This window comes from Apis florea, unplaced genomic scaffold (assembly GCF_048593485.1).
Source record: "Apis florea isolate Af1SG1 unplaced genomic scaffold, ASM4859348v1 contig_3170_pilon, whole genome shotgun sequence".
Classification (NCBI taxonomy): domain Eukaryota; kingdom Metazoa; phylum Arthropoda; class Insecta; order Hymenoptera; family Apidae; genus Apis; species Apis florea.
In genome coordinates this window covers 5,938,785-5,955,736 of record NW_028256714.1, presented here as the reverse complement: position 1 = coordinate 5,955,736, position 16,952 = coordinate 5,938,785, and the positions used below count along the sequence as shown (strand labels likewise).

Here is a 16,952-nt window from a genome sequence, read left to right as displayed (position 1 = left end):
CTCTATTTAATATTGGAATAGCTTTAGTTCGTAACTAATATGAGATTAAGATAATTGAGATAATTTATATAAAAAATGTAAAATTGTAACATAGTTCCATTTTCATTGATTGACTTACATCATTATGATTCTTAATCCTTTAAATTTTGTTTTGTAATACAAACAAATTTAATTGATTGAAAATTTGAAGTTATACTTCAAATTTACTTAATTTAATTTAATTTAATGTTAATTGGAACGAATAAGTTTGTAATGTTATCCTGTTTTTGTTTTCTATAAACAACGACATATCTGTGATGCGTATTAAAAAATTAATGAGAAGTATTACAAGGAGTACCAAATGTTATTACATACCCACACGTATTCAACTTATGACTTTTCTCGATGACATGCCTATGTCGACGTATCGTCGATATATTTATCGACTATTGATTATTAATCCTACTATATATTTCGTGAAATTCTTCACTATTATCCATATATATTTTAAATTATCAAATTAAATATTTAATCTGTCGATGCAATATCGATATGAAAAATGTTTAATGTAAATTCATTAATATTATTCAACTATCGCTGTCCTTTCACTGTGAATGTATTTATTTATACTGCAACACTGTTTATGATATAATTAATCTGTCTTTTTAAAAATTGATTATTCTGTGACAGATTAATTATAATATATATAATAACATAATGTATATGTCTGTATAATATATATAATGTTATTATATATAGCGTTATGTATAACGTTATTTATTGTGCACTATGTTAAAAAAAAGACAATAAAAAAAAAATTAATACCACGCGTTATCTTTTATAAGAACATCCATATATAGTAATTTTTAAAAATTAATAGTTCATGAAAGTATTTGAACACTATTTTTCAATATAATATATATAAATTCATCTAACTGAAAATTCCGATTTTAATGAAAATATATATGTAAAATTCGTCGATGCCAAGTTTTTTTTTAGAATCAATCTCTAATTTCTATTTTTCATATTTTGAATACAATTTTTACAATTCACTTTTGAATTTTATAATTTAGAATTTTGCTTTATTTGCTTTAATTAAAAAGTTATATTTAAAAAAAATTGAGGATTGATTTTATTTTTTCTTAAAATAAAATTTCATTATAAAATTTATTGACATTTAATTAAAAATTTTCAAGTTTTCATTATAGAGCTATTGTATATGCAAGTATAATTTTTATTTCATTCAGATGCTTTTATCATAATATTTTATAAAGAAACAGAAACTTTTTTATCTTATTACTTTATGAAAATATATTTTTCATCAAGGTAACAATATAAAATTACATGTCATTTTTATTGAAAAATTACATTGATTTCATACAGTTACAATTCAACTTAGTGTTTTATATCTTTAGAAAAAATCCTAGCATACAAACCAAAAGTAAGAATATTTTTTGTTGGCTCATTCAAAGTAATGATTACCTTCGTTTGCTTTCCAAATGTCTGTTCATCGAATGACCATTGTTCAAAGGGAAGAAGAGAAGAATTAAGTAGACTGGGCAATACCTGAATATCTTGATAATCATCGAATCTTGCTGTCACACTCAAAGTGGAGAATGTAGTTTCTGACGTATTAATAGAATAGCAGGATGCTAATGATTCATTGGAACATTGAATCACGGCACAATGACGAACATTAGCGTCTACCACGATGTCGAATTGTCGTATACCCATGTAAACCACTGCACGATAGTAAGTCGATGGATCGACAGTCTTCGTTCGAATCACAAAGTCGCAACAGAAATCGTCATAACAAATATTTCTGGTCATCGAATCGTTGAGCAGGACAGAATTGAACCATGTAATATTATCATGCGATATTAATATCGAATCAATATCTTCTGTTACTGGAAAATCAAATGTTTCGTCATGTATAGTTTTTTTCTCCATTATTTTCATTTTCTTCAACCATTTTGATTTGGTTTTTCTGGGCGTTTTTGGAAGTCGAGAAATTAGAAGTCGATTTTTGGGATTGCTAGACATGGTTGTATTGAGTATTCCATTACGACCTTCAAAAGATAAAAATTAAAACGAATGACAATCAATATTGCTTATAGCATAATTAGATTACAGATTTTTATGCAAAATCAAACTTTAATAAATAGTTTAATAAATTTTATATTTATAAATATAAAAAATAGAGTTTAAATAAAGATTTATTTTATTTATGAAATATTATAATGCATACTATATTTTTGGATTTTTTGATATTTTATATCTTTTTCTATATCATGTGTTATATTATCAGATTTTTATATATTTAAATTTTGCATAAATACATAATATCCACAATCAGCTTATAATAATAAAATTATTAATAATTTTGGACTTGATAAATAAGTTTCAATAGATATTTTTGTATATCAATTTTTGCGTTTGTTTTAGTTTTGAAATCTAAAAGTGTTTTATGAATATTTGAATAACTTGTATATAATTATATATTACCTGAATAAATACCGCTTCCCAAGAACGAGAATTCTGGTTTATTATATCCAGCAGCTAATAGATTCACATTTTCAGCATATGCCCATCCGTATTGATATTGAACAGCTAAAAGGAACGATTACAAATGAAAAATGATAATTGACCAAGTTTAAGGAAAATAACATATGACGGAAAAATAAATGTACCAATTAAAAATGGCACTGATGATAACCAGGCAGTGGAATATACGATATTTGAAACGCCTTCTATTCTTGTTAAATTTAAAGCAGGTTCTTTGAATAGCATATCGAAACATATAATGACACCGAATTTTACTCCAAAATCAGTGTCGAAAGTAACAAGATCTGGTGGCACCGGACTTTCCAAATTTCCTTCCAAATAAAGATTTGTTTTGCGATACCTGTTTACATGAATAAAAATAAAGAAATTGTTTTCATTCTAATTGCGAATATATATATATATTTACCTGGCAATAATTTTTCCAGTTCGATCGAACACGATATTGGTATTGTGATAATGCCATGTGCCATTTTTTCTATTGAATTGCTTTTCAATAAGATTTATCACTACGTATATACGATTATCCCTTGCAGCACATGAAACTCTCTTTATTGCCTACAAAATATAATAAAAATTGAATATAAAAAGTGACATGAGTATCGAATTTTTATTTAATATATAAAAATTCATTAAAATACATGCGAGTAACTATTTACTTTATTTATCTTAAATTATTATACTTATTCTATAATTTATCCACTCATCTAAGAATTAAATCACTAAAAATAAATGAATATTTACTTCCTGAATGCCGCTAATTCTAGATTCTATGCAAGGTACATATTCTTCGAGAGAGGAAGGAACTACTGTTGACCAGATAAACGGATCTGCATTAACAGGCATGAAGATCGATGTCAATGCGTATTCCGGAAAAACGATGATGTCGGCATTCTAAAATGATCATTTAAGAAATTTAATCATATATAAATAATTGTTTATTTCTGAAAATAATCATTATTTTAAATACATCTTTTATCTTTATTAGATCTATATTAAATGGATATTTAATATAAATATGGATATAAATATGAATATGAATCTAAGCATTTGGATATTCATTTAATGAATATATCCAAATATTCAGATTTAATTTAAATTTAACAATTACAAGTATAAAACCTGTTTAATAAATTTAATACGAATGATATGAATGTACGTATCATAAAAATTTTCTATCATATAGTGGATGACATGAATGTACGTGTCACGAGGATTTTCTATCATAGGATAGATGACATACGGTTGCGTTATATCTTTTTTCAAAAAAGAATCTTAAATATCCAGTTTTGCATATTCGAGTTTTTGATACGCACAATTTTTAATTTCTTTGCATTTCTTATCGTTTTGCAATTGTTTTAAATCCTCTTACAATTTTTGATTGAATGTATTAATCGAGATTCTTTCTGCATTTATAAATTTATTTTAATTTAGTTTATTATTTAATCTGAGAATAGAAAATGTGATTAATTAATTGGATATTGTTATAATTTGTATTATATAATCAATTTGTATAGATATTTAATTTTATGGAAATACAATTACTTTTTTAAATTCATTATAAATTTATTAAATATATATAATAAATTTATTAATTAGATTTATTATAAAAATTATAGCAATAGCAATCGATCGAACTCACTTGTTTACTCGCTTGTTCTATGTAATTAGCAAATACTTCTGCATTTTTCATCAAAGTTGATTTGGCATCATTCTTGACATAGACGCTCGAATATTCCACCACGGCTGCGATATAATAATCAGACGAGTCATTTATAGGCACCTGTTATGTTCAAATGAATAATATGAATTAATGTATGATTTTTATAAGATATAAAAACTTTCGTTTAAAATCGAAATCTTATTATATTGCTTATTATCTATTGATATATTGCTTATTTGTTACAACAACAAACATAATCAAAAAATTTGTAATTTAATTATTCATGTAGAAAATCTTTTTTTTTTGTACTATTATGAATAGAGTTTTCAAATATTGAATTTGATATTTGGAATTTTAATTATAAGAATTTTAATTATAAGTTTTTATAAGAAGTGAAAATATTCAGATTTGTTTTCTTTAAAGTTATAATTTTTTTGTATTATGTCACTATTGCAGCAAATGAATGATATGTAGTTATATGCATATAATTGAAATTGTAATGTATTTCTATTGTTAATATAATATAATATAATATAATTATATATAATATAATTCTATTGTTATAATATATAATATATATAATATATTCAAAATTGGAAAAAATAGAATTTTAAAATAGAAACAAATTTTAGTTATAAAGAAATAATATACATATTTTAACTATATATATTTGTCTTAATTTATATATATAAATATTACTTTGAAAAAAAATTCAAATAATAGTATTATTTCAAACAAACAATTTTTAACTTTAATATTATTAAGTATAATATATTATATAATATTATACTATAATATATTATTATATTATATCAGTTCAATTTAAGAAATAAGAAATAGAAAATAAAATATTTTTTAATTAAATATAGAAAATAAATATTTTAAATATATTAAATCGAATATAAATATTAAATAATATTTATTCGCATATTTAGACATTAAATAAAATTCTTATATTTTTAAATAGTATTTATTTATAGAAATATTTCAGTTTATTATTTTAATTTATTTTTTTCCAATCTTGACTACACTTTATTTTATTCAAATCTCAATTTTACCTGATACGAAAGTTGTGCAAGAATTAACAGGTATCCAAGTATGCTCAATTTTCCAAACATAGTGATTTCCATTGTTCACACTAATGAAAATTAATAATATTAAATTTATTTTAGTTTCTTCACGGATTCAATTTTTACTTTGCATTTCGAAAAATTACACAAAGTGAAGTCTTCATTTTTATTACAATCAAATATATAATATTCTTTATTATATATATCGCAATAAATGTTTTACAGATTATATAACTAATCAATATATTTATTATCGTTTTTTTTTAATTTTAAGATGATTATCAATCTTTTTTATCCGGTGTGATAATACAATATAATAATTTTCTACTAACGTCTATTTATATCAAAATAAAAGATTTATTATCTATTGATAATAGATGCATAAGACGTCGACAAAGATCGAAATAAAAAAAAATAATAAAATATAAAATTTACCATTTCTTTGGCAAAAAAATAATGATTAATAGTTGTTTTTTGTTACATACATTCGCTTTTTGGTCGTTGTACAGTGCCAGATCCATCATTTTTTGAAATATCAGATGTATGCATTGATCGATAGTAAAACTCGTTACAAAACTACATTTTTCAGGCATGTATAGTTATATATGTATAGTTAATCTAACACTACCATATAAAAAAAGATATATACAAAAATATCAGTTGAGAATTACTTACAAACAACAAATTTTTAGAAAAACAAAGAAAAGATAGAACAAGAACAGTGGAGATAAATATACCTATGTTGATTTTGATCTCTAGAATTGAACCTTCTTTAATTATTTAGCAAATATATTATTCTGTATTATCGACAACTGATAAGTTGGTTGATTCCTCATAGAATGAAAATAATATGAAAGTGTCACATCTATATAAAATATATAGCATTGTATATCACCACATAAATGTTTCTTTTCTTGTCAGTTATGAATAATTCATTTGATGAGTTTTATCTTCAATATATTATACACGTGTAGATAAATTATGTGGAAATTCAGACTGATTAATTATAAAAAATAATTTTATAATTTTAAGAAATATCTCAAATTTAAATAAAATAAAAATCAATATAATATGTAAGTATAAACAAATAACTTCTCGTTCTAAAAGCTTACAATATAATTAAGCTTATAATTTACTGTTATAAAAGAAACGATGAATAAATTATATATATAAATTCCACGATGAATAATAAATATTTTTTCATAATAATAGTATTTTGGGAGGAAATTTGAAAATTTCGACTTAAATCAACGATCAAATGTTTCAACAAATCACAATACTTATCATTTTTCTGATTTTCCATTTATAAATAAATATAATGCAAAGAAGATAAATTGATTAGTTGGAGCAAATTGATTAGAGAGCATAAAATTAAAGAGAGTATTTCCTTTCATTGTTTATTTATTGATATAATGATATAATGATACAATTGATATAATATTATCTGATGTAACATTTTCGATTAATATATTTACCTATTGTTATGAATTGAGTCTTTATCAAAATTAATCAATCAGATCCGCATTCCTTCCGATTACAATTGTTTATTATTCAATTGTAGCTTGCAATCAAATGTTTGTAATCATAAATAATTAATTTAAAAGAATTTTACACTAAAATTTATTAATTTACAGAGAAAATTGTCTAATTTTTTAACTTCGAGATGCAATATTTTTTAATAGAAAATTAATTAATTTATTTTCAATATCATTTACGTATTAGAAATTGTGATGCGCGTATAAATATAAATTCAGAATATCGAGAAAAGATAATTATTTTAGATTTCAAAAATTTCGAATTTCGAAAATTTCTAAAAAAATTGATAATAATTTATCTAAATATCCGTTGCAATACAAAAAGAAAAAAAACACAATAAAAAAGAAGAAAATATTCCTATTTTCTTAGCACAAATATTTTCACAAAATTAAAATTTTATTTTTACAAAAAAGTCGTGACAATTTTATAAAGTTCTATCGATTCCTAAGATTATTCATAATATTTATCTCTTTGGAAGTTCCTGGAATATATACCGAAGTTAATCACATTTTTCATCTCCTTTTCCAAAGCGATTGTGACACTCGTTTTTTCTCCACACGTCTGTTCATCGTACGACCAATGCTGGAAGGGAATAAGAGAGGAATCGATCACGGTCGGTGTTACCAAAATTTTCGAATAATCGTTGAATCTCGCTGTTATCTTCAAAGTTGAAAATGTAGTATCAGACGGATCGACGGAAGTGCAAGAATGGAGTGACTGATTGGAACATTGAATCACGGCGCATAAACGGACACCAGCGTCCAATATCTTCTCGAACACATGAATACCATCGTACACAACTGCGTGATAATAAGTGGATGGATCGATAGTATCAGTACGAATCAGAAAGTCGCAACAGAAGTTACCATAACAGATAGTTTTGTCCATGGAATTATTAACCAGAACAGAATTGAACCATGTAACGTGATCGTGCTTTAATTTTATCAAATCGATGTTCGATGCACGCAGATTTCTTTTCGAGTAAAATTGATTTGTAACGTGTCTCCTTTCTCGTGTTTCAATTTTTCTAGGCGTTTTTGGCACTCGAGAGACTAAAAGCCGCTTCTTTGGATTTGTAGACATGGTCACGTTGATTATTCCGTTACGACCTAATAAAAATTTGAAAAATTAATGGATGATTTAATAACTTTAGAAATTAAAAGAAGAAAATGATTATAAATATTATAATATTATTTCGACTTTTGAATTTTCCAAATTTAAAGTTAATATATAAAAAATTTTTACTTTGTGATAAAACATATAATTTATTGATTTATTAATAAAAGACATTGTTTTCTGTTAAAAGAAAATTTTATTCCACAAAATAATCCAAAATCTATATAATAAATTCTATCTATATAATATCTAAAATCTATATAATAAAATCTATATAATAAATTTATAATTTATATAATTTGTCGTTTGCTTTTACATTTTTGTACTTAGTTTATAACATACTATGAAGAATTTATTTTCATATATTACAACAATTCAAAAAAATTGTTTTCTTAGTTCACAGAAGTTTCAAATGTTAAGTTTATGATCAATTTTTGGATCTATTTATAATCTAATAATAAAAATCTTCAGAAGAAATAAGTTTTATAAAAACAATATAATACTAATAGATAAAATTAAAAGTCAAGGACAAATATTTAAGATAAAAATGAAAAATATAATATAACATATCAATACCTGAATAAATACCGCTTCCTATGCTTCCGAATTCCGGTTTATTATATCCAGCCGATAGTACATTTACATTTTCGCTATAAGCCCATCCAGAATGATATTGAATAGCTGAAAGAAATAATTGCAAACGAAAAAATCAATCGAGTTTACAAAATATGATAATATAAAATAATAATAAAATAACAACATAAAATGATAAATATACCGGTTATAAATGGCACTTCCGAAAACCAGGCAGTAGGATACACGATATTTGAAACACCTTCTATTCTCGTCAAATTTAAAGCAGGTTCCTTAAAGAGCATATCGAAACATATAATGACACCGAATCTTACTCCAAAATCAGTGTCGAAAGTAACGAGATCAGGTGGTACCGAACTTTCGAATTTTCCTTCCAGAGTGAGATGCACTTTACGATACCTATTTAGAAGGACAATATTTGAAAAGAATAAGAGAATTGTTTTTCAGTGATCGCAAAAATATATGTATATACCTGGCAATAATTTTTCCAATTCGATCAAATATGATATTGGTATTATGATAATGCCATGTGCCATTCTTTTCATCGAATCGCTTCTCGCCAACGTTTATCACTACGTATATACGATTATCTCTTGCAGCGCATGACAATCTTTTTACTGTCTACGAATAAATAGTAAAAGAACAGTGGATGAAAATTGGACGAATATAGAGTTATTAGTAAAAATGTGTAATAATTCGTCGAATGGAAATATTTACTTCGATGATGCCATTGATTCTAGATTCTGTACAAGGTATATAGTTGTCTTGAGAAGAAGGAACTACTGTTGTCCAGTCATTGTATTTGTGAAAGATAGGCATACTCATCGATGTCAATCCAGCTTCCGGAAAAACAATGATGTCGGCATTCTGTACAATTTTTTATTTTAAATATAAATAGTTATTAATTATTTTATATTATCTTTAGAGGATTGATTTTAAAGGTAAAAAAACAAACACAATGGAAAAATATTAATTGAATTATAATAGAATCTCCATTATTCATTAAAATCTGGATACTATTAGGTGCAAATAAGTTTTTTCTCCTTTATTTTCCAAATTCAAGATTTTATTACATAAATCAAATACAAGATTACCCAATTGTTTTAGTCGGATAGATAGTACTTGTTTGGTGATTCTTAATCTTTCTGCCAATTCTTCTTGCATCTAGATCGGATTTAAGTAATTCTTCTAACTCACTATCATCAAATTTTCTCGATGCATCTAAACGATCATCGTCTTCCAAATTAAAATTTGTGGCTTTAAATCTTTGGTACGACTTTTTGCATGTTCTGTAAGATACAGTATTCTCTCCCGCACAAATCATTTTAGTAGCTTCAATAACTAATTTTCTAAGCTAAAATGCAAAAAGTAAACAGTAACGCAAATGATACTTCTCGCACGCCATATTGCTTGAAATTGTTGCATAGGACTGGAAACTCTTAGAGCGCTCGTCACGACTCTTTTTAAAAACAAAAGAATGCTTTTTCAGATGGCACCACAAATAGGAAATAATTTGAATTCAGTCAGACGTTATGATCGTAGAAAAAAAGGAGAATTATTTGCACTTAATATTTATCTAGACATTTTTTTCTTTATAATTAAATTTAAAACTATAGAATTGGTAAAAGTATCTATATAATATTAAAAAAAAAAGTGAAAAGTGAAAATTTACAAAGTGTACATTCCCTTGTATCAAAAAAATTTGACATGGTGAAAATAAAATATTTAATTTTCATTGTAAATATGAATATTATTTTCTTCAATATATAAAATAATTAATTTAAAAAAATGTGTTACATCTGTGTTACATTATTCGAAAATTCTCTTATCCGAACAATTTGTTTCTTTATTAATTCAAGTAAGTGTAATTCTATTATATTCATTAAATTATAAACAACTTAAATTCGTAACAAATGAAATGAGAGTCTATCTTTATTATATATTATTTCATTCCATCTTAGTTAATTGAATAAATTATTATTTACTTTATTATTATAAATTCATATTAATTTTTATAACAACTTTCCAAAGATATCGTAAAAATATAACCTAACCTAATACTTAATAATAATATATGTAATTATAGAAATGCATAAATATAGTTGAAAATTATTAGTTACCTTTAAAATATAGACTCTTAAAAATGGACTTACATTATTTATACTATTTACATTAACATCATAAAAATTATAATTAACGATATATCGAACTCACCTGTTTACTTGCTCGTTCTATATAATTAATATATTCATCTGTGTTCTTCTCATAAGTCAATTTTATGTCATCTTTGATAAAAATGGGTGAATATTCTACCACAGCTGCAGTATAATAATCAGACAATTTCTCTCCAGATATCTGTTTTATAATAATAATATCGAATAATATATAATTTTTATATTTATCAAAAGAAAGAAAAAAAATGATTTTGATCGATTACACAAAATCATTTTTACGAAGAAAAATCAAAAATAAATATTTGAATGATTTTATGTTTTCTAATATTTAATGAAGTAGTCTTTATATTAAAATAAAAATTATACAATGTCTAATAGTTCATTTCGTTTCAAATTAAAGATATAAAAATTAATTTATATCCTATACATACTATATATACATATTATGTATATTATATAATATGTATACTTTTTTAAAATATATATATTGTATAAATAAAATTTCAACTTTACCTGACACGAAATTTGGAATAGTAAAAATCCAAGAACGATCACTTTTCCATACATTGTGTCACGCATAGTGTCAGAAACACTATTCTTTATCCTGTATTTCTATATTATATTGTATAATATTTAATAAAATAAAATAGTCGAAATTTATTTGTTTCTTTGTTTGCGGATTAAATACACTATATATAATTTATTTATTTTTTTGATAATTTATAGGAATCGATAAGTGATAATAAGATTAATTAATAAAAATTAAATTATCACATACGTAATCAAAGTTAATTGCAAAATTATACGATAAATAAGTTAATCTTATCATTATTAAATAAATTCCATGACAAACGAAAACTTGATATTTTTTTTCTCGTATTTATAATGAATTGTCATAAAACTTAATTGGTGGGAGAAATTTTTAATCAATTTCCACCACTCTTTTTACTTTGAATTTATTTATATATGAAGACGCAGATATTTTTACTCAAGATATTTTTACGAAATAAATTTAGAAACTCGAGAGTAGAAATAGATGAAATAGTTACATCAAATTAAATATCGTAATTTGTATTTAATTAAATAATATTGAATATCAAATTCGAATATTCAATTTCTTTTTTCTTTTTTCTTTTTTAATGAAAGATTAAATAAATATAAAACAAAGATTAAATTTGTCTTTTAATTATACTATACTAATACTATCAAATATATAAGAAATTGTAAGATAAAATGCGAATTTACCTATTTTCTTAATATTATAATAAGTACGATAACATAAAAATTGATCTTAAATAATTCTGAATTTTTCCAATTTCTGTAAAAACGTACAAAAAATAATATATATATATAATATATAATAGCGTCTATGAAATGATTGATATTTTTTGATACGATTTTCAATCTTTCTTAACTTGATTTTGGAATATCACATTATCATATCGAACACGATAATTTTTTTACGTTTATTAATTACTGGAAATTAATCGATCGAATATTTATAGCAGATCAATCTGTGATTTAATGATTATTTTCTTTTTTAATAAAATTCAACTGATATGTGTCTTGAATTATATTAATTATCGTTTTAGATTTATTATTATTATTATCGTTATTAAAAAAGAAATTATCTGTGAATACAATACATATTATCTGTAAATATATCTTTTTCCCGCCAAATTTTTTTATTCTTTTCGAAAATAATCATAATAATTTTCGAAAATCAAAATTATTTGATTTCTCTGTTTCATAATGAAGTGAAGCATAAAACATATGGAATATTTTTTGATTAAATTATTAAAAATAAAAATTATTAGACGATATTTTAAAGGTATTCAGAAGAATTTTTAGGAATCTAAAAAAAACAAAAATATTAAAAAATTTTGATAAACTTAAATGTGAATTTAATAAAAAAAATGATTGCTGACAAATGATTAATGAATATTTAAAAAGTTTTTGAATATTTCAAAATACTATCTTTTAATTTTGTTTTTACATTAAAATTTGTAAATTGTTTATTGTTGATTATTTCATTTAACTACTTTTTTATATTCATTATTTTTTAAAAAAGTGAAATAAATAATCGAAAACAAAATTTTTTTGATAAAAAAACTTTCGATTGATACAAATTTTCATTTTATTTATTTTTAACTTTTCATAAGCTATAATTCTTTTATTCATACTAAGATGCAATGAAATGAAATCTTCATTTTATAGCTTTTATTTCTAACTATTAAGTTTCTTAATTTTTTCTATAAAGAAAATAAATAAATTTCATTATTTTTATTAATTTTATAAAATATTTTTTATATTTATATATACAAATTTTTTTATATTTTTTATAATATATTAAAAAACTTTTTACATTAATTTATATCTAAATAAATACCTAAATATAATTTTTTAACCATATTTACTTTTTAATTTTTACAAAAAAAAAATTGATTCAGCATATATTAAGGATAAATAAGATATATTAAATTTAAATTTAAGGATGCAAAAGATGCACGTTTATTCGGTAAAATAATGTACAAATAAATAGGTATGTATCAAGGGATGAATACAATGTGTTTCATCAATCTTATTCATTGTCTCACATATGAACGCATACGTTCGTTATGCACAATGCAAGAATCGATTATTATCTCTCTTTCCTTTATTCTCTCTCTCTTTCTCTCATTCTCACTCTCTCCCGCTCTTTCTCTCTATCTGTCAAATTTTCTAAAAAATTCGTATATCGGTTTTTTTTTTATTTCTTTTTTTTTTTTTTTTTTTTGCTTGTTGAAAAAATGAAACTAGATACGTACAAAATTCATGGGATCGACGTCATTCACATTAGGCGAAATTTCGACAAATATGGATGTTTTTAACAATGTTTCATAACAATATTCGAATAACTCGTGGATGTATGGGTCTATCGAACGACGTCATTTACTTTTTCATAATCGATGGGACGAGGGAGAAGTAATAGTGTTGGTGTTCCTTATTGTAGCGGAGTTTAATCATATAGTATAGCGATAACCATTAATATGTATATGCATAGGTGTTTTCGACACAGATACCGAGTATAGAGCATATTATTTTTATTTTTATTTATTTATTTATTTTTTTAATTCGACCGTGATAATAACGAGTAACAATAATCATAATAATAGGAATAATAGTAATAAGAATAATATCGTAATAGTAATAAATCAATAATGATTATTAACGATAACCATAATCATAATAATAATAATAATAATAATAATAATAATAATAATAATAATGATAATAATAATAATAATAATAATAATTAACAGGCGTAAAACTAGGTTAAATGGATTTTAATAACTAATTGATATATGTATTAATGATATTAGGGAAATTTTCAACGTAAGATCATGCGCCTTTGATTTCATAAAATTCCCTAGATCGAGAAAAAGAAAGGGAAAATAAATTTCCCGATGAAGATGCCTCCGTTTACGATCGAATTCACAATCAGAAATATATCCCATCGCGATGGTTAGTTGATGTATATTAACTTTACACTATTCAAAATGTAGGCCATATCGATTTAACACTTCTTATTTCAATCTATGTTAGTATAAAAAAGAATCGTGAAAAACAGTGACAATCGCTTTTGATATAAAAAATTATTATATCACTCTATATCAATTATTGCATGATAGACAAGAAACTACTTACGTACGATCGTTTACGATGTTAAGTGTGTACGCATACTTATCGACGGGAAATTTCAAATATAACACGGGATCGTTTCATCGTATTTCCGATCCAAACGGAAGTTCACGGTTCCTCGAGATATTCGTAGGATATTGGCCAGGAAAATTGCGATTATTGATATCCATACAAATAGATTTCAAAAGATCGATTCGCAAACTGTACGAAATAAATAATTTTGGATAAATAGATAAATAATATTGAAAAAATAAATAAGTAGAATCGAAGAAACGCATTTTTCGGTAACATTTTTTTTTTTTTTATCTTTAGATCTTTTCTCTCGGAATATATTTATAAATTCATCTGCTAGTGCCCTGTTTTTTTCTCTTCACAATTTTATTTAAAATATGATAAAACATAAAAAAAAAAAAATAAAATATTTTATTTATATATTTTATTAAGATAAATTTTTTATATAATCATTTAAAATTTGAACTATTATATAAGCATGTATACAAAATTTGAAATTAAAATTCACATTAATTATATTAGCTTGTAAAAATTATATATACAATAATTGATCGTTCATTTTTTTCATATTTCATATTTAGTGCATATAAGACATTTTGTAAAAAATAGACAATTGGTTGTAAAAAATAATAAAAAAAATATTATATATGATTCGAAAAGATAGTTAATAATAATTTTTGTTAAAAATATACAATCAAGAAAATTATACATGATCGAAATGATCGTTTTAAATTCTAACAATATATTGAATAAAATCCCCGATGTTTCTATTGTTAAGCATTACTTCTTATTAAGTGCAAATCCACGAATGCAATAAATTGCATATAAAATATCTTGTAAATGATAATAATTCTTATTAACAAAAAAGTAATTTTATCAAATAGTTATAGAAAACGCTCTTAAATTGAAAAAAAGTTATGATAAAATATTCGTAATAAAAAAATATCAGTTTTATAAATATTATGATCTCTTTGTTTAAACCGATTCACTTTGATACTTTTTTATTATACAACAACGGTTCTGAAATTGAAATTCTTATTGTTAATTTGTCATGATATATAGATTTTTGCTTCTTCTTTTCGCGTTTTTTTTTTCAGTTTTTCTTTTTTCTTTTATATAGATATAATATAACAACGATTGCAACATTTTTTAACAAATTTTTAGAATAAAATATTGTTGATAAAGATAGAATAGATACCTTGATTAAATAATATAATTTTTTTTTTTTACTATTTGCAACCTTTAACTGATATAATAGCGCTTATTGGATAATATAATTTTTTTTTACCATTTATAAACATATACCTTCAAATAATATAATAATATCTTAATTACTTAATTCACTACGGATAAGTTATTTGGCGTCGATACAAATATATATTTAAGTATACACGATTAATTATTGTTTTCGTGAAAAGCGTTTCTTATTAAGCTACCACTCATATCTTTATTTCACTTCTCTATATATTTATATTTCAATACTATTTCGTATATTCATATTTATATATATAAAGTTATCCTTTGAAATCCTTGGAAAAACTTCGCCATTTTGAAAAAATGGTGCAATTTTTATACCGATTTCGTTGTTCAATAAAGGAAATTTATTCTAGCTAACAGAAGTTTCAAATAGTTCGATATAGATCTTTTGAAATCGCTTTGTCCATCAGTTCTGAACAACCGAAATTCGACCGGCACGAAATTTCGAGAAAATTAAAATGGAGACGTATATATGATAAAAATAGATAATAATGACGCACGTGAACAAAAATCGTTTTTGAGATTGGGGAATGGTGGGGATAATTTCCATCAGCTTTATATGTAAAGTATAATCGTACATCTACCATATATATGAATACATACATCGTATATGTAATTCCATCGTATCGTTTTTAATCAGCCTCTTTAATCGACAATTGTTTAAATCATGATATTCGAACGGATCGCGATTAATTAGCGTGAATAATTTCGTGGATACGATTGATGGATGAGGTTAGACCTCAAGGCGCTAGCGTCGATCGTACATTTATCGCGATCCAAATGAATCGCTATATAATGAACCTGGCTGATTTTTGTTAGTTCTTTTTCTCTTTTCGCATCCTTAAGTGGTAGTTTAATTAATCGCTTAAAATCATAACTTTTATAACGTCTTAAGTTGCTATGTTTTTTTTTTTCTATCACAATATTTATTTTTCTTCCTTTTTCTTTCCTTTTTTTTTTTCGCTCTTCCCTCTCTTTATAAATGAAAAAAGAAGAAACGAGAAGGTTTTGCATATATTTGTTGAATTCGTAAATTATGAAATTCGTTCCTCCTAGAACAGTGTTTCCCAATCTTTTTTAAGACACGACCACATTTTATATGTAATAACTTGAGATCTCTCTCCATTTTTACGATTGTATAAAAATATATTATTCACAGGATAAATTACACATAATATTTGATTTTTAAAGATGAATCAAAGTGAAAATTTAAAAAAGATATTAAAATAGCAAATATAAAATATTTAACGTGTACAATTAATCATATGATGAACTTTCAATAGTACTTTCGAGTATCTCTCATTATAG

General features: G+C 23.7%; 2 protein-coding genes and 1 long non-coding RNA gene across 4 annotated transcripts; 1 reads left to right on the top strand and 2 right to left on the bottom strand.

Moving 5' to 3' along the window:
- Positions 1 to 1,263: 1,263 nt before the first annotated feature.
- Positions 1,264 to 6,015, bottom strand: LOC147657392 (vanin-like protein 1). The gene is made up of 8 exons (XM_086910204.1): positions 5,760 to 6,015; positions 5,263 to 5,342; positions 4,184 to 4,324; positions 3,286 to 3,435; positions 2,951 to 3,099; positions 2,670 to 2,884; positions 2,485 to 2,589; positions 1,264 to 2,048 (listed from the first exon to the last, which is right to left on the bottom strand). Exons 2-8 carry the CDS (start codon positions 5,332 to 5,334, stop codon positions 1,375 to 1,377), a joined length of 1,506 nt encoding a protein of 501 aa, XP_086766330.1. The 5' UTR covers positions 5,335 to 5,342; positions 5,760 to 6,015; the 3' UTR covers positions 1,264 to 1,374.
- Positions 6,016 to 6,148: 133 nt separating this feature from the next.
- Positions 6,149 to 8,120, top strand: LOC147657391 (uncharacterized). Its single transcript, XR_015292603.1, has 2 exons — positions 6,149 to 6,347; positions 7,341 to 8,120. It is a non-coding gene; the product is annotated as an uncharacterized LOC147657391 (long non-coding RNA).
- On the bottom strand, positions 7,188 to 11,337 carry LOC100867687 (vanin-like protein 1). Of its 2 annotated transcripts, XM_012485483.3 has the most exons (7): positions 11,208 to 11,337; positions 10,735 to 10,875; positions 9,238 to 9,387; positions 8,993 to 9,141; positions 8,705 to 8,919; positions 8,503 to 8,607; positions 7,188 to 7,919 (listed from the first exon to the last, which is right to left on the bottom strand). In XM_012485483.3, exons 1-7 carry the CDS (start codon positions 11,271 to 11,273, stop codon positions 7,261 to 7,263), a joined length of 1,485 nt encoding a protein of 494 aa, XP_012340937.3. In that variant the 5' UTR covers positions 11,274 to 11,337; the 3' UTR covers positions 7,188 to 7,260. The 2 variants fall into 2 exon arrangements, with proteins under 2 accessions (XP_012340937.3, XP_086766331.1); XM_086910205.1 differs by lacking the exons at positions 10,735 to 10,875; positions 11,208 to 11,337 and adding an exon at positions 9,615 to 9,999.
- Positions 11,338 to 16,952: the final 5,615 nt, after the last annotated feature.

Excerpts from the sequence above, each read along its gene's own strand:
- LOC147657392 (XM_086910204.1), bottom strand. The coding sequence starts at position 5,334 with ATGGAAATCACTATGTTTGGAAAATTGAGCATACTTGGATACCTGTTA. Across the intron at positions 4,325-5,262 it reads TTGCACAACTTTCGTATCAG|GTGCCTATAAATGACTCGTC; the intron begins GTAAAATTGAGA and ends TGAACATAACAG. Across the intron at positions 2,885-2,950 it reads ACTGGAAAAATTATTGCCAG|GTATCGCAAAACAAATCTTT; the intron begins GTAAATATATAT and ends TCATGTAAACAG.
- LOC100867687 (XM_012485483.3), bottom strand. The coding sequence starts at position 11,273 with ATGCGTGACACAATGTATGGAAAAGTGATCGTTCTTGGATTTTTACTA. Across the intron at positions 8,920-8,992 it reads ATTGGAAAAATTATTGCCAG|GTATCGTAAAGTGCATCTCA; the intron begins GTATATACATAT and ends CCTTCTAAATAG. Across the intron at positions 8,608-8,704 it reads GGAAGTGCCATTTATAACCG|CTATTCAATATCATTCTGGA; the intron begins GTATATTTATCA and ends TATTTCTTTCAG.